The sequence below is a fragment of the Lissotriton vulgaris genome, chromosome 2_1 (genome assembly GCF_964263255.1).
Source record: "Lissotriton vulgaris chromosome 2_1, aLisVul1.2, whole genome shotgun sequence".
Classification (NCBI taxonomy): Eukaryota; Metazoa; Chordata; class Amphibia; order Caudata; family Salamandridae; genus Lissotriton; species Lissotriton vulgaris.
Window position 1 is genome coordinate 186,829,329 of NC_141687.1, and position 22,340 is coordinate 186,851,668.

At 44.8% G+C, this 22,340-nt stretch overlaps 1 protein-coding gene across 1 annotated transcript; it reads right to left on the minus strand.

Moving 5' to 3' along the window:
- Nucleotides 1–13,490: 13,490 nt before the first annotated feature.
- On the minus strand, nt 13,491–22,088 carry LOC147729809 (C-C motif chemokine 4-like). The gene is made up of 3 exons (XM_086958504.1): nt 21,887–22,088; nt 20,588–20,702; nt 13,491–14,108 (listed from the first exon to the last, which is right to left on the minus strand). The coding sequence occupies exons 1-3, from the start codon at nt 21,957–21,959 to the stop codon at nt 14,021–14,023; spliced, it is 276 nt and encodes a 91-aa protein (XP_086814630.1). The 5' UTR covers nt 21,960–22,088; the 3' UTR covers nt 13,491–14,020.
- Between the last annotated feature and the right edge of the window lie 252 nt (nt 22,089–22,340).

Sequence of the window (22,340 nt, forward strand, 5' to 3'; positions counted from 1 at the left end):
GTTGAATCCTTGCCACAAGGGAAGATGATGCGCTTATCTGCAGGTGCGTGCGGAACAAAGCGACAGACTTCCTCACGTTAGACCAGCAATGCGTTGAATCCTTGCCGCAAGGAAGGATGATGCGCTGACCCTGTTGCGTGTGCGATCTTGTTGCGCTGAAAGAAAATGGCCATCTGCGAGGGAGCGACGATCCGGGTGCGATGCGATGAAAATGGTGGACGCACGGCGCCTGCACTGCGATGTCGTGATGCGAAGATCTTTGGGTATTAGTGAGCACTTTGTGACCCGCAAGCGTGCGATGCGAGGATTTTTGGCTTGTGAGCGCTCAGCGACAGCTGTGCGATGATTTTTTCTACGCTCCTCAGCTGCAGCGGCTCGTAAACGTGCGTTAGCGATGATTTCAGCACTCTCTTCTCTGTAGTAGAACTAGAGGCCCTGGAACTCACAGGAGCCTCACCTGCAGACAGAAATCCTCGCTGGGAGGAATCAGGAGGCTGGTGGAGGAGTCAGATGAGCCTGTGACTCCAGCAGGAGGCTAGCTCTCTTCTAGCCCTTGGGTGATTGCTTTAGTAAAATAAATGTTCTCTCAAAGTCCTTTTCCCACTTCTTCCTAGTCCAAGGGGAACTACTGTAGGCCAATCCAAGAAATAGCACACAAGCACAAGGACAGTCCTCTCCTGCAGATTCCTTCGGTAACACGGGCAGAGGTTTCTCTTGACATCCAGGAGAAATACTCATTGTAGGGGTTTGGGCACAGATATTTATACCCCAAAAGTCTTTGTTCTCAAGAGTCACTGGTCCCTGAACCCAGCCAGAACCAGTTCTGCTCAGGCCTGAGACACTTTGATTACCAGGCTGCATTCTTCCTTTCAGAAAGAGGGGGTCTGCCATCAGACGCACAGGAGGAGGTGGAGCCAGCATTCACTTTGCCAGGCAAAGCCCTGCTCAGATCAAAGTGTCACCCCTCCCCTACTCCAAATACAGATCTCTCTAATCAACCCAGGTCTGGCCCAGCCTGCCCTGCCCCTCTAAACCCAGACAGTCAATACACATAACAGCAGAGCACACTGAAAGGCTTAGGCAAGAAAATACCTACTTTCTAAAAGTGGTATTTTCAAACACAGAATGGTAAAACCAACTTCACTAAAATATGTATTTTATCATTCGGAGTTCAGGCATACTAACCTCGAATTTCTACCATGTTCCCTGAGTCAGATAGGACTATTAGATGTAATAGCCAGTCTGCCCATTCTAGCCTATGGGGAACAGGTAGCCTTGCAGCAGTGAAAAAACGAAATGGGGTGTAATTCACTACCAGGACATGCTACACATATCAAGCCATGTCCTACCTTACACACACCATGCACACTGCAATAGGGGTGACTGATATGATGCCAAGGGAAGGTTCAGGGGCTGGGAAGTGTGGGCACTTCACAGCCAAGATGGCAGTTCTGTACTGCACGCATCCACTGCAGTGGCAGGTCTGAGGTACACTTTACAAGCTGCTTCTGTGGGTGGCTCAAACCAGCGCTGCAGGCCCACCAGCAGCATTTTGGTTACCAGCCCTGGGCACACAGGCTACACTACTAGGGACTAACAGGTACTAACAGGTAAACCAAATAAGCCAATCAGGGATATATCAATATCAATTCACAGTCATATTTAACCCGGGGGAGCATATGCACTTTAGCACTGATCAGTAGTGGTAAAGTGCCCAGAGTCATAATACAGGTCAGAAAAAATACAAGAGGCGGACCAAAGTTTAGGGATGACCCTGCAAAAAGGGCCATTTCCAACAATTAGGATGATTAAAGACCGGGCAAAAAAACATATAGCTCTACATATACCTTGCAGTATGCATGTGGCTCTTTGATGACAGTTCAATGTTCTATAGTGGGAGTTTGATTATAAAGGACAAGTTAAAAAAGGAGCTCTCTTACGGAAGCAGTACCCTTAGGATGAGTCACAACTTTCACTAGACAAACCTCCAGGAAGATGATTCATCACCAGAGTTATCTTGACATTTTATTGATGCCTGGAAATTGCTGGAGGCCAGGAACATGGCAGCAGGTGCTTCTAAAAGGATAATATACCTGCAAAAATGATGACCGGCCCAAGATAGCGCCCGGTGCGATGCCACCGATCGCACCGGGAGTGCCAATTATTTATTTATTTCATGTATTTATTTTTTACAGATTATGCACTGGTTTTGATTATTTGCCATTTGGTGTATTGGTTCCTGTTATTCATTAATGTGATCTTTTGAGCACAGACTTTATCCATTGATGGTGTTAGGTGCCCATTATTTGTCCACTGTTGTTGTTGTGTAGCCTTTGCCATCAGTTGTATTGTTACCCAGCTTTCATCACTGACATGCGGATGCTTGCTGAGGTGGTTCTGAGCTGTGTTGCCAGTTCTTTCTCTGGGTGCCACGCTCTGACAGGTCACCCATGGATCCGAAGTGGATCAAACAGGCTTTCACTTCCTTGGATGAGTTTCCCATCCCAAAGAGACTCCTGTGGTCAGAGCCACAGTCAGTGAAACCAACAAACTGGCCTACGCAGAGGTTTCTCTTTCACAGCAACTCAAAACCACGTCCAGAAAAGGAAATGAGAACTGAAACTCCCCAACAAAAGGTGGAACACCACAACTATGAGTCCCTCTCTCTATAACAAGGATCACATTTCACCACCCTCATCAGAAATGAATTTCCGGGGCAAATGTTTGTAATGTGAAACCTAAGACTGGAGGGAAGGAGCTCAGTCCCTGCAGGATGGGTTGACCACATGTAGATGAAGTGTGGGTAGCTCAGAGGCAAGATGCGCCCTTTTGTGCTGCTGGATGTAGGCCCATCACTCTCTGTGTTTGGGAGGCTTCTTCGTCTCAACATTCTATAAACACACTGAATAAATTAAGAAACATTTAGGGCAGAGGATCACCGAGGGCGTTTGGTGTCTAGAGAACACAGAAGAATGGGCAGACTGGTTGTGTCCGGAGGTTCCTATCTGCTGTTATATTCCACAGACATCAGACTCCTCTTATCCAAGTGTGCGCTTAGTGATTGTGCCTTTTTTTTAAAAGATTATCCTTCGCCAGGGGGATAATCTTTTTTGGAGATTATCCTTTTATGGTGAATCCAGACCATTAACTTTTAGGAATGAGAAAATGAATCATAAAATCGTGCAGGGCGTGGACCTCAATATAAATTGAGAGAAAGAGAGAGTGGTCTCAATCCACAGATGATTCTACAAAGCAAATAACTGTTTCTACAGCCCAGTATTTCACAGGCCAAAGGGTAAGCCAATTGCCCTTAACAGGATATCTGCACTATGGTGCAAGGATGTCTGCGTTGGTGCTGGGCGGCTAAAGTAGCACCAGCACAGGGGGAAACGCAGAGCTGCACCGTTTCCTCGTAAATACGGTGCAGCCCTGCGTTTCGGAAGTGGTGGAGTGCAGCAGTAAGCCAAGGATGCTAACGCCGCACTCTGCCACTTCCTCATTAATAGACCCCTCAGAGTGTTATGATGTAACAGTCCCAAACCCTCCTTCAATGTGGCGCTGCACTAGTACTTCCTAACTATATACTCTTTGCAGCTCCCTTCCCTTCTTCCTTGGTACGAGAATCAGAGTCCTTGTCACTGGTCTGTATTGTGGGGGTGGGTGTATGTGATAGGTGCCTGCTCCAGATTAAATTAAAAAAAAATTCAGATCATTTAAGCTTGATATCTCAGGGTTGAGAAGACTTGGTGACAGCTTCAGTGATCACTTCATGGCTATCTAGAGTGAATTCGATTGAAAGTGCCAGTACTCTACTGCAAGGGTTTGCACCAAGAAATGGGGCAAATGTGTAAAGAAACGACACGAAAAACGAGATAACTTACATCACTGCTGGCACTGGCTGCTGGTGAAGAAATAATCTTAGACATGGCTCTGTGGGATCTTCTGGAAGGCGTAGGAGAAGCAGCAGGAGGTCGAGACATCTGCACCAGTGGAATAAGAGGAAAGCCAATGGTGTAAAGGTTGAAGAATATTCATCCACTGCTAGTCCAGAACAGAAGTAGAGATACCCTCGTCATGTCAATGAGCACCATTCCTTCCTGGCTGAGAGCAGGAATGAACCATGGTCCTGCACTTATGAACATTCCCAAACAGTGGGGACACCTCCCTCTCCTCTTGAGTTATTCTGTCCTAGGTTCCAAAGGTTTTCCGATCCTCTTTTCTTACTTTCAAATTACAAAGTTCACTCCAGTCTTGTACTGCAATAGAAGTGGATTCTAATCCATGCAAACAACTTTTGTGTGCATGCGCTCTCACACACACCAGACACATACACATATACACAAACACCTGCTTTATAGCCTGGGGCACTATGGATGTTCTATAATACGTTCTGCATTCAATGCACCTGCAGATTAAAAAAAACAAAAAAGCAGTCTAGGCCTTTGATTTTCGAAAAAGAGCCTGGAGGTTGAGTGCAGATAACGCTTTATGTCCCAGCACATGGAACTCACAATTGAGAGTAAAAGAGTTGTATGGAATACCATTACTCAGAAACCATTATACCTAAACTGTTTAATGGATATTTGCAGGATGAATTGCATTTTCCATTTCATAGAAACCAATTCATAGAATGTATTTTTATTCGAAATTGGCTTTTGCATGCCTATTTTTTAAGGTGTAACTACAACTGTTGCAGGTCTTATTTTCAGAAACTGTCTGCGGTATTTATTGCAGTGCATGGCTTAGGGGACAGTATTTTAGACTAACATACTTTACATTTTAAATTACTTTGGATACTTTTATTTCGATGAACCGTCACCATGTAAAAGCACTATCCATTCCTGACCACTCACGACCCCCCGGCCATCATCTATCCCTGCCCCCTAAAAGCCCCTCACCTTACCGAAACCACACCCATTTCTGAACCCAAAAAGCCCTTTCTACTCCTTAATTCCACCCATACCAGAAACCTAAAAACCCATCCCTACACCTAAACAACACCCAACCCTAAAACGTATAAGCCCTTTTCACTCATGCAATCTACCCATCCCTGAACCGTAAAACTCCCCACTATTCCTAAACTTCACCCATTACTTACCCTTAACCCTTTCTTAAACCCCACACATCCCTGACCCCTTAAAGCCCCACACCCCCACCCCACCCATCCCTGATCCCTAAAAACTCATCACCCCTAAACTGTACCCATCCCTGAACCCTAAAAATCCTTTTTTACATCTAAATTCCATCCATCCTTGAATCTTTAAAGCCCCTCACCACACTAATCTCCATGAAATCATGAAGCCTAAAAACTTTTCAGCAGCCCTATTCTCTACACATCACTGAATCCTAAAATCCCTCAACACCCCTACAGTCCACGCATCCTTCAACCCAAAAAAACTTTCATACCTCTAATCTCCACTCATCTCTGAACCCTAAAAACCCCTCACCTCCCCTAAACTTCACCCATTCATGATATCAAAAACATCCCTCACTACCCCTAAACTCTAACTATTCCTGCATCCTAACAACCCATTTCTGTGTCTGAACTCCACACATTCCTGACGGGAAACTTCCTTTGCATCGTGGTGAGTACACTGCGATGCAGTTGCAATGCAGCCGTTACTCCCCAAGTTATTACATCGACTTGCGCTGGATGGCGCTAAACCTTAGGAATTGTAAGATTTACTATCCAACACCTTCCCTACTGTAAGTAGACTGGTGTTGGAATAGTAAATCTTGCTATTCCTAAGTCCAGCGCCCTACAACGCAAGTCGTAATGACTTGCATTGTAAAAACCGCGATGTAACATACCGTTGTTACATCACATATTCATTCCTGACACGTAAAGATCCATCATCACCGCCAAATATTACCCATCCCTTAACCCAAAACCTCCTCACTGGTACTAAACTCCACCCCCGTTTAATATAATTTTGGATTTTCCTTAAATTTATCTTTGCTTTTAAATATTTTCTTTAATTTTCATTTTATTTGTATTTCCTTAAAATTTTCTTTTTTTAAATTGTTTTTCCATGCTTTGATTTCCTCCAGTGTGGTTTCTTGGTTTTAGTTTTTCCATTAATTCACATACATCAGAGTAAAAGTATCAGCACTCACCAGGAGCAGCTAGGACCTAAGAGCCAAAGGCTGCTACTAGGAAAACAGAGACAGCAGCCAGGAATATCTTCATGTCAGCTCTAGATCTGAGACTAAGCTCTGTGCAAAACGGAGTTAGTTTGTGAGCTGCGGCTAACTGATCTCTCTGCTTGTACCCTCCTAAAATTATAATTTACAGTAATGTTAGATGGAGGTTTGACAGTAGAAATGCACAAATGACGTGAAGGTAGAAACTCTGCAGAATAGAGAGAGCTAAATCTGGCAGCTTGAGTAATGCAGGAAATCTGAGAGGAGGTGAGAAGGGCTTGCACTTCAAACCTTCGCTGGCTCATTCTTTAAACTACAGAAGAAGCCCAAAAGGACAGGAACTGATGAAACCACATGCTTATTGTAGGGAGATTCTCTTCCTTCAAGATGCAGAGGTTTACCATTGAAATGTTCACAGCTCTTGCATGAGTGAATTATCTAGTTCTTATATCATTCTGAACAGAAGACTCTGCTTACCCCTTTGTCCTTCAGTTTTAAAATGAGATCATTTGGTGCTACCAATAACAAACTCTGATGATTTGGAAACAACATTGCACAGGTCTGCGCCTCTGCATGGGTTATCGTTAACGTCATCAAGGACCAGAAATGTATATAATCATTTTCTAAAGTGCTACTGTTGGAAAATGGCCCTTTCTGCAGGGTCACTCCCAAACCCTTTTCCTTCCTCCTCCTACTTTTTGCTGAATTAGTTTTAACTGACATTAGGACTCTGCCACTGATAACCAGTGCCAAAGTGCATGTTCTGCCGCCTTTGAACATGGTAACATTGGCTCATAGCCAATTGGCATTCATAATTGTTTTGTAAGACCCTAGTAAAGTGCATTACAAAAATTAATGCTACTAGTGGGCCTGCAGAACTAGTTGTGTCACCCACTTAAGGAGCCCTTTGAGCACATCTCAGGCCTGCCATTGCCGAATCTGCATGTGCAGTTTACTCTGCCATGTCGACCTGGCAAAATAAACCTTTTGCCAAGTCCAAACATTCACTTTTTATGCATATAAGTCACCCCTATAGTAGGCCTCGGACAACCCAGAGGGCAGAGTGCCATGTATTTGAAAAGGCAGGAAATGTACTTGTAAGTTTTACATGTCCTGGTAGTGAAAACTCTTAAATTCGTTCTCACTGCTGCAGGACCTATATCTCCCATAGGATAACATCGGGAGTACATTATTACATTTTATAAGTGCAATTTCCAAATTGAAAGATATGACTGATTCTAGTTTGGTGTCTCTGGAATCTGAATTTAAAATTCTAACTGATGGAGAAGTCGTATTTTAAATTACAATTCTGGAAATGCCAGCTTTAGAAAGTTACAGAAAACACAACAGGTGGAAACCCATAGACCCAGTTGAGACCCGGGTAAATGTGGTAACAGACAACAATGTATTGTCAATGGTGTTTCGACCTCCATTGTTACAGGTCATCATCGGGACGGGATTACTCATAGTAGTTTAGCAATAGCTGTATAAAAAAGGGGGGGGAAGAGAGGGGGTGAAAGAGCAGTGTGTAAGGGGGGAAGAGTGGGGAACAAACATTTGAAGGGTAGCCACCTAGTACATAGTTTTGAGGCCTGTAAGGGTGGGAAAGAAACAAGAGGGGTATTAAGGAAGAGCTGTGGAAACCCAGGCATCCCTACAGGACTCCGGCACAGCTGGAAGTGAGCCATCAACGTACATGGTAGTGGCGTAGATTTGGAAGTGCAAAGGCTCTTCTAGGACCATCAATTAATAACCGGAGTCAGGAGGAAGGGTAGCGTCAGGTAGTGCAATGGCTGCACCAGGACAAGTGGAAGTGAGTGAAAGGGCTACGTCAGTAAGGTGGGTCCTGCAAGAGAAATGTGAAGTAAATTGAGTGATATGACTGGAAGGGGACCATTTGGTGCCTGTAGCCTGTCTCTGAACACAAGACTAGGTGTAGTTTGCAGTTGTGCCTTGTGTGTTCCTCCTAAGCAGCCACAAACAATGGGAGCTTAGGCGTGCCTCAAATAGGCCATCTCTGGAAGGATAGGAGAATTGAGTTCGGCACAGACTCACCTACTCCTGAATAGGCCGTGTCCTGTCCATACACAAAGGGCTGCATACTCCCCTGCAGTGATTCTGGAATCAGGGCAGGCAGAGAGGATATTTGTACACTTCAAAGACATGTCTTTGAAGTCTCACATATTTCAAAGACACCACTTGGTATAAGTACTAGACCTTAGACATCACTACTTCGGTACACTTCTGGTGGATACTTTGCCAGGAAGAAGGACTACTGTGCTGCTAAAGGACTGCAACTTTGCTGGAGTGCTGTCTGTTGAATTCCTGCTTTGCTGTTCTGACCTGCTGCCCTCTGCCTGAGTGAGGAGGACTGGAGCTACATCACTTGACCCCAGAACCCAAAGAGACTCCAATTATACCCATCGCAAATGACTCGCTTTGCCACCACCTTCTGCATCTTGTGACTGATGCATTGCCTTTGGAACTGCCTCTGTGTGATGATATTCCGAGCGCAATCTCCTCGCATCCTTCGCCGATGGCAGCCCCAATGACGAAACTCCCCAGTGCAGCTTCACTACTTATTGGAACCAAAGCACCTTGCTTCCTCAGCGCCGTACTTTGCATTGCAAGAACCGTCAACAGGGTCCTCGAGGTTGACCCAATCAGACACCGCACCGCAGCCTTTGTGTATTTTGGAACTGACGCACTGTCTCTGCTGCGCAACACATCTTCGACACAGATCCACGCAACGCTCCGCAACCAGGATTTAAAGTACGCTGTTCAATGGGCCTAACTGGGCTTGTGTAGCTGGCCTGCCCTCTATCGTGAGTGGCTTGAACTTGTGACTTTGCCTTGGTATGGCACAACCAGAAATCCCCAATAGAGCTTTTTGCTTCTTGGCGATATTTTACTTAAAAACTTTGAAATTCAATATCTCCAGTTCTACTATTTGGAGTTTTGTCATTTTGGTCTTGTTTTATTTATTAAAATCTACTCTACGTGTCTAAACCTGCTGAGGGATCTTTGTGTGTGGTGTTTTCACTGTTTTTACAGTATTGCAGTGCAGCACAAATACTTTACACATTACCTTCAAGTTAAACCTGATTGATCTGTGCCACGATACTAGAGGATGAGCACAAGTTAATTTGGGGTTTGCTTGTGCCTTACCCTGACTAGGATTGTGGTTGATGCTTGACTAGGGCTTACACCCCAGTCAAGCAGCAACCCAATTTCTAACAGCTCCGCATCGCCCTACTGGAACTTATGAGCTCTGATGATTCTGATAAAAGTCTGCTTTAGCCTTTTGCTGCCAGGCACAAGTCAGGGGCATATGGAGGTGTATGGCATGCCTTGACTAGTTTTAGAGGGCAACCTCCATCCCCCTTAGACGCAAGTCAAGTGAGTCTGAAGTTTGTTGAGCCACCTTGTGCCCCACCACCATGTATGCTGTGATTTTATTTTCAATTAGTGTATTCCAGAAGCCTGGGAGGTGAACCCCGCTCTGCTCGTGGAGTTTGCAGAGTTTTCTGCACTCTGCGTTATGCAGTGCTCGCGGAGTTCGGAAAAAGCTTTTTTCTTTGATCGCAAGTTGAGGAGAGCGAGTGAGGAAAATCCACCCCACTGAGATTTTTTCTCATTTGCACTCATCAATGTCAAGTTGCCAAGCGAGCAAGTGAAATCAACCTCCCGACAAGATTTCTCAACACAGGCGGTTGTATTTTTCAATGCAAGTGGCCGCGTATGCTCCCGACCGCCTGCATTAGGAAACTGTCCATTCGCATTGAGAAAGCAGCTCCCACTTGCGCTGTGCATGGTGCAGTTTGTGATAATTTCACAGCGCGGATAAACACCCGGTGCTGAAAATTGCAGCAAACTGCATTTTTTCTAACTCACTGTGCCGCTAACGGAGCTCAGCATTGTGTGACTGAGGTATTTTTGCACTTTTCGTAGTTCCCCATATCGGAACTCTGTGAACTCCGCCCAGGCTTAGTATTGCTTCATTTAATGTAATGTGACCTTCAGCTTTTTATCCCAGTGTCAGCGGTTATCTGTGCTAATCTTTGGATATCTTAAATGCATGCCATTAATTCTTCCCAGAGTTAAAGAGGGGCAAATCTAGGAAAGAAACATCATACACCCAGCACATTTCATTCTGTGAAGCCCATTTGCCAAGTAACTACCAAGTCCCAGAACTCTGTCAGTTTAAGCAGTTTGTAAGCTCAGTTATACATTCATATATGGGAATGATATGTGACTTATAAAAAGTAAAACTGTCTTCAAACATGTTATTTTTACATGTATTGCTTGTTACCAGACATGTTTTAGCTGTGTGTTTTCAAAAGACCTCTTGTAGACCACACCAAAAATGAACAGTTGACTTAAATCCCATCCACTGCTTACCATTGGTTGGCTTTCTTGTTACTCTCTTTGCTTGCTACTTTATGGTCCTTATGATTGGCTATTCTGCTACTGCTCAAATTCAGGGAACTACATTTTTATCATTCTTTCTTGAGAGTTCATGTGTTTTCTTGCTCTCTCCCTCGTTTCCATACAGAGGTAATGCACTTTAGCACTGATCAGCAGTGATAAAGTGCCCAGAGTCCTAAAACCACCAACAACTGGTCAGAAAAAATACAGGAGAAAGGCAAAAGTTTCTGAGATGACCCTGCAAAAAGGGCCTTGACCGACAATGGTATACTCTGAAAGTACAGCAGTATTATGTGCCAAAAACGTGCTAAGCGATGCATTTGTGGGAAAACTCGTTTTGGACCCCTCTTTTTTCTTTCCACTCCTCTTATATAAACACCACAAAACTTCTCATTGTTAGCCAATGTAGAAAAAAAGAATAGGTCTGCAAACAGAAGATTCATTGCAACATACTCTAATCAATCACCCATAGTGAGCTTAACCTCTTAAGTGCTGCGTCGGGGCGTTGGCCGACGGCAGCACTACCTCCCCAGTGCTGCGCACGTCCATTGGACGTCCATTCAGCACTAGTTCCAATGGACAGCGCAGCACTGGGGAGGGATATTTGCACCGCATCTAAGGTGTTAACTTTCAAGAAATATTCGCATGTACTAAACACCGATGAGATTCTCAACTCATATGATGGAGCCTTTCCTAAGATCACAGTCCTACTCAGAACATGATCACTGCAAATAATCCTGAGAAGCGCCTACTAACTGAATGTAGTATCTTTTGATGCAGAAAATGCAAAACATGTAAACATATCTGCAATGTTTCTGAGTTTTTGATTCCTAATACTTCTAGGAAGTTCCAAATTAGGAAAGTCTTAACTTGTACCACTTTTACAACTTATATTGTTTAATTTGTCTTTGTGGCATATTATATATAGGGAGTATGAGCCACAAAGAAAAAAAACTGCCTAAAACACCTGAGGGCAATACGTCAAACAGATCAACACTACCCAGTTGCCAGACATTTTGCAGATGCACTGTATCAAAAGTGTGACTTACTAAAGGTCTGATCAATTGAGATTGAGATCAGGGGGGGCAATAGGGAGAACACATTATTGAGACTAGAATCAAGATATATCATTGCTTTTGATAATTTAGCTCCAAGGGGTCTTAACTCCGTGGAGGAATCAACAGTATATTTGGGAAATTGATTTTCTTGACTTTCATGATTCAGACAACTGCTTCTTTCTCTAGTTGCTTCTTGAGTGTGTAGTTTTTAACCTATGGTTTTAACAGTGTTTATTTTGCTTTCATTCATTTAATTCACATTTAACCAGAATGTGGTACATGCGAGTCAAGTAGAATGTATCACCAATATAGTATTGTGGATACTTCAGTTATTCCCCACTGGGCCAAATAGGTTTTTTGAGGCATCTGAAGATTAAATATCATTATTCTTATTTTATTTTATTGGGATGTTATTCCACTGGTCGTTTTTTATCCGTTATGATGCTTGAATCAATTAAGCAAGCCTTACCTACAGGAGACATGTTCAGTTATAGTTTGTGTACGGACCTGAGGGCCATTTACATTGAGGAGCGCTACATGAGCAACAGTATTACATATTAATGTACATAGTTAATATTCGGAAATAAACATGTGTTGAATGTACTACTTACTAATAGTTGCTCCTTTTAACAACATGTTGATATTTCAAAATGGGTGCCTCATTCATGTCGAGTATCGCTGGGTATCAACCGAGCCATATGAGTTTTGTTTTTGTTGTATTACAAGTTATGTTGATTGGCCTCGGTATTTTCGATTTGTTTCAATGAATGACAGTATTAATTCCCTGACATACATAACAAACTTCATATAATATACTGTGTCAGATTTACGGCTTAAATTTGTGACAAAGGGCCAGATGTAGGTAATCCTAATTTACAGATTCTAAAATACCGAATTTTACTGATTCAGTGTTTTAGAATCGGTAAATGCTATGTAGGAAAAAATTTGTAAGTATTACCGAACCCTGGAGACCCGGAGGAATGAATGGTATTTACCGAATCAGTAAATACCGATTCGGTAATGGGGGAACACATTCAAGGGTGGCAGGGTGTCACATTGACACCCTGTTGCACCCCTGAATCGTGCATGTGTGCACATGTGGCACACATACATGCCCTCAGATGGCACTTTTGGAAATGCGCAAAAATGCTTTTCCAAAGGTTTTCGATATTTACCATGTATCTTGAAGGTATTGAACACTTTGCCTCTGGCCAGTGCTGTATTATAGACATGGGTGAAGAGGAAAATAAGCCATATGGGTGACGCAAAGAGGTAGTGCACAGTCAGTGTTTCTCCCAAAGGTGCCCTCTGAAATGGAAAAAAAGAGGGTCACATGAACACTATGACATCCAGGGCCGGACTGGCCGTAGCGGGCACCGGGCAATCCCCTGCACGGGTGGGGGGCTGGTTTGGGGCCCCTTGGGGCCGTTTTTGTTACAGGGCCATTTTTGCAGCATAGCTGCAAAATCGGCCCTGTAACAAAATCGGCCGAAAACCGGCCCTGGCAAAGAGCTCGGCGGCGCCCACAACCCCCCCGTGGAGGAGGGGGGCCGGCCGAGCACTTTGCCAGGGCCGATTTTGGTTCCCAGTCCGGCCCTGATGACATCCCTCTACAGACGGGTTCACCCATGCGCTGCCACCAGGCAGCAGCAGGGCCAGTGCATTGTCTGTAGGAGCGCCCAGAGACAGTGAGACTTATCTATATTACATCCCTAAAATCTTATTGTCTGGGTAATGGGCACTCGGGGTGAATGCAGGAGAAGAGGACATGTTTTGTGAAAACCATTATTAAATGAACCGAAACAAAAAAGTCTGTGCATAAAAAAATTATTATCTCCAATGTACCAGAATAAGAAAAGTGAAAAGTGAAAATTCTTTTAATTTGAGCCTGCCAAAAATGTTCCTGAAATGTATTTCATGGCAAGATTTGGCACTTTATTGGAATGTCCACTACAGTATTCACATATAAATAGAGGTCAGCTCATCATTAAAATATATTAAGGATTGCCACAAATATTCTGTAAATACTTATATCTTAAATATAATTACAATATTGTTCTATCACAAATACAGCATTTACTTTACACATATTAACATTTACCGCTGTTGAAAGTGCAGGAATATTCACAAACTTTGTAAACGCATTTAAAACTCAAATATTCTCCGTTCCTAACACAATATATACAAATGTGCATATTAATAATGGGTAATATTTGTGAAATAATATTTCAGCAGCCAAGCTGGATCTTGGTGTTCTCAGTAGAAAGTAACGTCATGGAGGTTTTTTCCCCAGCATGAAGTGATGTCATCACATGGTGAAATATATTATAGTTCGATACATCCTAAACTGCTCCTGGTAGATGATCACTGACAAAGGCTGTCACAGAGTCTCAGTTCAGTTCCAAGTGATTGACGTAGTCCTGGACCCAAGTATTTTCTGGGTCAGCACACACCTGCCGGCCTCTTCTGGTGATGAATCTGGAGGGGTACGAAAAGTTACGTGAGTCATGGGCAGTGTAATGGCCGCACAAAATTAAAACCAAAAACAAGTTAAGAGTTCAGGCAATAGCCTTAACCTCACCATCATATGATCTCTGAGAATACCACTTTATTCTCAGTACCAGCCAACTATGACATCACATAATATCACTGTACACAGAGCACTACTCCTCTATTGCATCAGAGAATATCGCAGAACCCCAACTATCACTCCACTATGACATTAGGTATCACTGTACCCTCAGCAACTCTCCACAATAATACCAGATAATATTACTGTATCCTCTGTATCACCCCATTAATGCAGCAGGTTCTCTCATAGTACATGCAGCATCACACGTGGAGAAGTGTGGCTCACTGGTTAGAGGAGGCATACACTGAAGCTGAGGTCAGACCCGGGACCAGGGTTCGATTCCCGACGTGGCAGGGTCCTGAACCCAATTGTCCACGGACTCGATAATTCTCGCTTTGGTGCCCACTCTAAGCACGAGTTCACACTATGCAGCTCTGGGCAACAAGCTTGCTTAATCTCCACAACGCCCCCCCCCCCCCCCCCCCCCCCCCCCCCGCGGCAGGATGCCTGGCTTTCACCTTGGGGATGCCCAGCCTGGGTGATCTCACAGGGAAAAACCAGGACGGGTTCTCAAGGCAAGCGCCGAGATGCCCAAGGGTACATCGAGCGCTATATAAGAACACACATACATACATACATACACCACTAGGACATCAGAAAATACCATTGTATATTGAGGACCATTGCACTATTGCATCAGAGAACATCATAAAACCCGCATTACCACACCGTGACGTAAGATATAAGGGATAACGTACCCACTGCTGTACATGATAAGGATTTTGCAAGTTACAAGGAATTCCATACGATATATAGGAAGACGCCAAAGGCTTACTTGCTTTATAAGGTTATGGAACTCCAAGGTGACATGTAATATTCTTGTAATGAATGCCAGGGGGTACTTTATACCATATAATACATGTACAACCCTTCACCTTTCCCACAAACCACTTAAATCCTTGGTGCGTAGCTCTTTCATAATAAAGAGAGTTCATGTTTGCAGATATGCAGAATAAAACTAAAACCTCATGTGCAAAATTAAACACATCAAAACCGGTTAGATATTTGTTGCAAACAGATGTTAGAAAAAGTTCAGTACAGGTCAGTTTAAAAAAAAAAAAGCTGCAGTAGCTCGGAATGTGTAGAAACATGCAGAAAGTATCAACCTTTTCTCTATCTAAAGATGGCAAAAATAAATATGTTCTCTTTGCTTGACATTGTAAGGTAGAAAAATAGAGCAGAAGGAAAATAAGCACGTTCCGTTTTCGTTGCCTTAAACATGCTTCTTTTATGCTCTGTGACCCGACCAACCTTTCACGTCGGCTGCTGACTCTGGCAAGAGGCATTGTGATCTCAGAACTCAACTGTAATAACTTAGAGTGGTCGAGTTTTGACTCTTTTCTTGCGAAACCGAGACTGGGTGTGCCACAAGTCGCCGATTATAATAAAATTAGAGACTGTGGTTTATATAGGGATTACAGAACACCCTGATTTATGAAATAATAATAATGCATCCCCAGTAACACTCCATTGTATGAGATAATATCACTGTACTCTCTGTCCCACTCCATTATTGCATCAGATGATATCGTTGTGTACTGAGAACCAGACCGACACTCAGTGTCACTCCACTGTGACATCAGAGGATATCATGTAATCTTCCACACTGCTGAACCATGACATCAGAGAATACCACTGTATTCTCAGTACCACTCACTACTGCCGCAAAGTGTATAATGTATACTCAGTATCACTCCCCAAGACGTCAGAGAATATCATTATATACAAAGCAGTGGTCGAAGTGGGGAAAAAAAAGTAGGGGAACTCTGGGTGGAGAATCAGGGGGCGGGAATAACCGAAGATTGAATCAGTGGGCGGAGTCAGGGGCCTGGCTAGAAATAGCAAAACATACCAATTTTTAGTACGTTTAGCATTTCACTGACCAGTTACAGCTTATAACGTTATTTAATTAAAACTATGGATAAACATGTTTGAGGTTTAATTCAGGAAAAAGCAAACAGTCATAGGGAATACAGGTTTATGTAAAGCATGTGAAATATAAGCAGGAACAACATGTTACCTTAATGCTATTACTCAATGTTCAGAAATCCATGATTTTTTTTTGTTTCAAACATTGAGGTCATGAATACAGGGCTCCTCCTGTACACATGTGTTAAGCAGGGCTCAGAAGAGAAAGGGACTCTTCAGGAGAATCTAGACTCACGGAAACCCACAAAGGCTCCTTCATATTCATGTCGCCAGCTAGCTGCTCAATCATAATATAGCAAAAAGAACAACTGAATGCAGAACAATATCATACATTCACCCCAGTACAGAGATCTGGGTCTAAATCCATTGTTTCTTTGCTCACCATGCCATTCCAGTTTGGACCCAGCCATATGCAAATCAGTCTAGATTCTGCGCCCAATGGGAACCGTCCTGCCCCCTCCCTTCTCCTGCCCCCTCCCTTCTCCTGCCCCGTCACCGCTCCTGCCCCTGCCCCTGTCACTTCTCCTGCTCCGTCACTTCTCCTGCCCCGTCCCTTCTCCTGCCCCGTCTCTTCTCCTGCCCCGTCACTTCTCCTGTCCTCGTCACTTCTCCTGTCCCCGTCACTTCTCCTGTCCCCGTCACTTCTCCTGTCCCGTCACTTCTCCTGTCCCGTCACTTCTCCTGCCCCGTCACTTCTCCTGCCCCGTCACTTCTCCTGCCCCGTCACTTCTCCTGCTCCTGTCCCGTCACTTCTCCTTCTCCTGTCCCGTCACTTCTCTTTCTCCTGTCCCGTCACATCACTTCTCCTGTCCCGTCACTTCTCCGGTCCCTTCACTTCTGCCCCGTTCACTGCTCCTGCCCCCGTCACTTCTCCTTCTTCTGTCCCTTCACTTCACTTCTCCTTCTCCTGTCCCTTCACTTCACTTCTCCTTCTCCTGTCCCTTCACTTCACTTCCCCTTCTCCTGTCCCGTCACTTCTCATGTCCCCGTCACTTCTTTGAGTGGAGGATGGGCACATTTACTTATTTTGCTTGGTGTGCATCAGAGGTTTACTGCAAAATGGGGGGCATTCTAATTTTCTGACTACTCCCTTGGTTGGATGGAGCAGTGAAGGCCGCTCTTTTAGGGAGTGCAAAGGACACTCTCATCACATGCTGCTTGCCATTATAAGTGTAGTTCAAAGTTCGGGGCATTTTGATTTTCTGGCTTCTTCCCTGAGCAGAGCCTCACACCTTAAAGGCCACAGGATCGCAGAGGAGGGCTTAAGATCACGTTGTCCTCCAGTTAAAGGGGTCTGGCAGTTTAAAGGAAAACCCTGTTCTGTTTATCAAGACCTGTATTTCGAACAATCCCCAACAATAGGCATCCCACGATGTTCCCTTGTTCAATTACGTCTGCTGGGTGTTGAGACTAATGTAATATTCACCGGATTTCCCCTCTAATACATCACGTACCGAGCAGCAAAACACACTTATAAAAACACAGCTTAGAGCACTAAGCAAAATATATATTCCATAAAACTTATTAGAAGAAGCATGCACCTTCGGGCACGCCTTTGACAGCCACAAGTGTTTTTAAAAGTATACTGTCTATAAAAATAGCTTGATCAAATGTAATGCTTTTCCTCGCCTCCTCAGCGTCGTGGACGTCAGGGTTGTGTTTTCCAAACAGCAGATTACACTGCCCACAGCGCACCTCTCACGCCCCAGCGGGATTGTTTTAAAGTTTTGATTACAACTTTGTGGACCCGTCTCGTATATTTGTTGCACAACGAGCCATGGCCTGCACCCAGATACCAGAGACACCTCATGCAGATCTCGCTGGCATATGCTAAAGGCAGGCAGCAGGCGGGCGCATTGCCATTCCAAAGGAGATAATCAACCTCAATCGGAATGACAATGGGCCTGCCCGCAGTCTGTGCGAGCTCAGGGAGGGGCTGCTGCAGCCTCTGGAGTTCAACAGAGAATGCGAGCAGCCCCTGGAAGCTGAAAAAAAAATTACGTTTTTAGTAGGACTATTCTCTCCGTCCCGGGATGCTTTTTTCAAAGAGAGAAGTAAGGGAACGGGCTGAAATTATTTTTAGAAGTAGGGGCACGCCGTGCCCTTCCGTCCCCGCCCACTTCTACCGCTGATACAAAGTGCCACGCCCCTACGACATCAGATATTATCACTTAACACTACACTATGACACCGCTCTGTCCCTCAAAGAACATCAGCACATACTCAGTCACTTCCTTTTGATATCATAGAATACCATTTTTAACTCTGTACGGCTCCATTATGACATCAGATAATGCCCCAGTATCCTCGGTGCCAGCTCGCTGAGGCAACGTAGATCACTGCTTCAGTAACTTGTTTGCTTCTCGCTGCTGTGACAACAGAGGACAATGCTGTACCTTCAGTGCTACCTCATTATTCATATCAGGATCCCCCTCAGTGACTCTACTGTCACAGGACTGTCCTGTCGAGGACTGCCCTCTTCTATGAAGGGGTCCTGGTGCCCTACAGATGCCTCTGCTCCCTGCATGGTCGCAAATATGCGTTAGAAAGTGTTCCTTTCGCCTAGGAGAGACTTAAGAGACATTAGTTCCTCTCTACTAACCCTGTGACAGCGGTTGCAGGGAAGGTTCAGTCTTAAGGGTGAGTGTTTCTAGGAGGAAGCAGGGCCGGCGGGACCTTTCAAATCTGCTGTGAAGGCCCCACAGGCCCAAGAAGTTGCCTGGACACACATTTGCCAAGGTCTATCCCCCATGATATCAAAGCTCACAAGGTAACACATATTATTCCTCACTATTTCTGTACAGTGAGGTCATAGCCCACACATTTGATAACATTGTACAACAGTATCTTTTCTCTATCCTGTTCTTGCAGGTTTGCACAAGTCCAGGGACTCTGTGGAGTCTCCAATGCACAGTGGAAGGGCCTCATTTATGAAAAGTGATCCATCGCTGCGCGAAAACAGCGGGCGTCACTTTTCATTGCGCCCTCCTTGCGACTCCAATGATGCATCATGTTTACTGTATGACGTATCATGTCACAAGGAGTTACAGCTATGTCAGTATTTCTGACGTATCTGCAGGCGCAAAAATGACGCATTGCTGGAGTGTGTCACAAAAGTGACGCAACTCCAGCAATGGATCATTCAACATGGGCAAGTCTCATGATAAATGTGCCTGCGTCAGTCTTACGCCTGCCATGAGGCAGGCATAAGATATTGACGCATTTGCCTCCTAGAGGTGGCGCAGTGAAATCTATCGATTTCACTGCGTCACTTCTACGACCCTTTCTTGCGTCTGAACGCCCCCTCCCCCTGCATACATTATACCTGGCGCAGGTCTAATGTGGAGCAGGGGTGTACAATGTGACACATCTACCTAGATGCGTCACTTTGTAAATATGGCGCAACAAGGTGCATTTTTCACTCTGCTGGTGCGTCACAGAAAGTGACACACTGGCGGTGCAAAAGTGACGCAAGGGCTCATAAATAAGCCCCGAAATGTTTAAGATTAGAGAGGAGTGTGTCAGAAGTATGACTGATGAGCACTGGTTTGTAAATGACTTTGTGGTGAGTATCTGCTTTAGGGTAAAATGGGCGCCTGCAGCTCTTTATTCTGGCCACCTGGTGGCAGCAGATGAATGTTTACTATAGAAATGGAGGCCTGTTGAGATGGGATGAGACTTCATCTGGCCTCGACCGTGAACTCTCTCAGGCACCAGCTCAAGGGGCCCCAGGCTTCCTGCAAGCAGGGGACAGAGTGGAAGGCGATCCTCATGTATGAAGTGGGCGAACAGAGGCATGTGGGTGCAAAATGAAATATCGAAACAAACTAAAATGGCTGTGCAAATATACAAAATATTATTTTAAAAGAGGCATCTAGTATTAGTAATCTCACCAAACATGAGCCCTGATACCCAAGTAAAAACTAATCTCATCTGGATAAAGGGCTGTGATTGCACCAGGAAGGATCATTTAATCCCGAGTTTTGATGAGCTCGCGGTGGTTTGCATTTGTGACTCTGTCCTGAGCTAGGGGGAGGGTGGAGTGTATTTCACTGATCTTGAAATGTGTAATATACAATAAAAACATTGAATTGCTGGCTCACCTCAGGAAAAGTGAAGTGTTTGGTTAGTAAGGTTGCCTGGCTATCCCTTAATTCAAAAGTGATGGTGAAAGCAGTGAGATGTGCATCAATATTTTAGTGTTTGGAAGCATACAATTCACACCACACAGCTATTTCCAAGGCTTTCCATTTCTAAAGAAAAATGTCAGGGCATCTAAACCGTGTCTCACTGGGAGGCTCAGGTCAAATACATTGTGGCAACTTTGGCTCTAACTGGAGTGAGCGGAGCAGAGCGAGAGACAAACATTTTATGAACAAAAACCTAGAGAACTTACATCACTGCTGGCATGGAGCACTGGCTGCTGGTGAAGAAGTAATCCTGGACGTGGCTCTGGGGGATCTTCCGGGAGGCGTAGGAGAAGCAGCAGGAGGTCGGGACATCTGCACCGGCTGAAGAGAAGGGAAAGGGATGTGAGCCTTGGAAGACATTGTACTACTTGGGTCAAGCCCAAGATATAGGCAGAGACCCTTTCATCTCAAGCCTCCTCTGCAGCATAAAAGCAGGCACCTTTCCCCCTTAGGATGTCCTCGTACAGGCAGAGGTAGAGCAGGGAGTACTCTTAACCGCTTGGGGTCTTTTTTTCGGTTCTCTTGGATTAGCTTTGAACCCCACTGCACCTGTCCGACGGTCCAGAAGTGGGCCCATGAATCCTACTCTCTTATTTTAATAGCTTCCTGCATGGGCACAGGAGCGGGCTCTTCCATCTCACCCCTTGCTGCACACTCAGCACAGACATGTTCTTATTTGCTCCAGGGTTACTGATTACCAAGTGAACAGGTTAACCCTTGTGCGTGTTCTAACAACGTATGCATGCAGGCAGTGCTTAATTTGAGCCAGTGGTTTCAGGTGCGGGGCACCTGCAACAAATTTCAAAAGACCACCGGTGCTTGTGACAGTCTGCCATCATTGTGGCACTGTCTGGATTATTTAGAGATAACCACAACAGCAGGTAATTATTCATTCAATCGATATTAAAAATGACTATTACCTGCTGCTCAAACCATTATAGCTGTAGAGGGCTGAAATAGTCGAAATTGTCACACTTGTAGGAGTGCGATGGTTAGTAGTTGTGTTGTTACTATAATTGGCAGCATGGCAGGGGCAATGTGTGGCGCAAGCTGCGGTGGCCACCTGAGGAGAGCCCTGGCACTTTTTTCTTTTACAAATTAAGCACTGCATTCGGGCTACCTTCTGATGCAGGGGCATCCTCACTCCTTCTCAGGAGGCAGGGAAGAGGGAAGGGTGAGCAGGATTGTTGCTCGCCCACTGTGAGCTTGGTCAAGGAAAACCTCTAAATCTTTCTGCAGCTTTCGCCACAGTAGATCTCCAGCTTCAGCTCAATAGACTGAAAGTTTGTGATCTTGGAGCTGGCTGTCATCTCACATGAGCTGTTCTTCACCCACAGATCACAAAAAAACATAGTTGACTCTTTCTCTGCTCCATCTTCCTTCCACTGCACTATCTTTTGCCAACATGCTGTGAGGCAGCAGTGCACGAGAACATTATTCATAAAAAAATAATCAGTAAACAAATAAACAAATAAATAAATAAATATGGCAGGAACAGGACTCACTTGGAGCAGTCAGGACCTCGGAGCAGAAGGCAGCCAGGAGGAGAACAGAGGCAGCAGCCAGGGAGAGCTTCATGTCAGCTTTAGGTCTGGGATCGAGCACTGGGCAGAACTAGATCAGGTTGGTAGTGAGCGTTGGGCTGACTGATCTCCCTGTCCAATGCTCCCATATTTATGGACAGAAAACTGGAGTTCCCTGATGCGGTGGAATTTACGGGGGATGAAATGGAAGATTCAAGAGTGGAAACACACAAATGATGTGATGGTACAAACTCAGCAGAGCGGAGAGAGCTAAAACTGGCACCTTGAGCAATGCAGGAAATCCGACTTCAGCGGCTCTCGGTCTGCAAGCCCCTGTCACTGGCTCAATCTGCAAACCCAATCGAAGAGCCAGAGGCGGAAGTGGTGAGACAACACACTTATTCTTGGAGTTTCTTAGTCTCCAGATGCAGAAGTG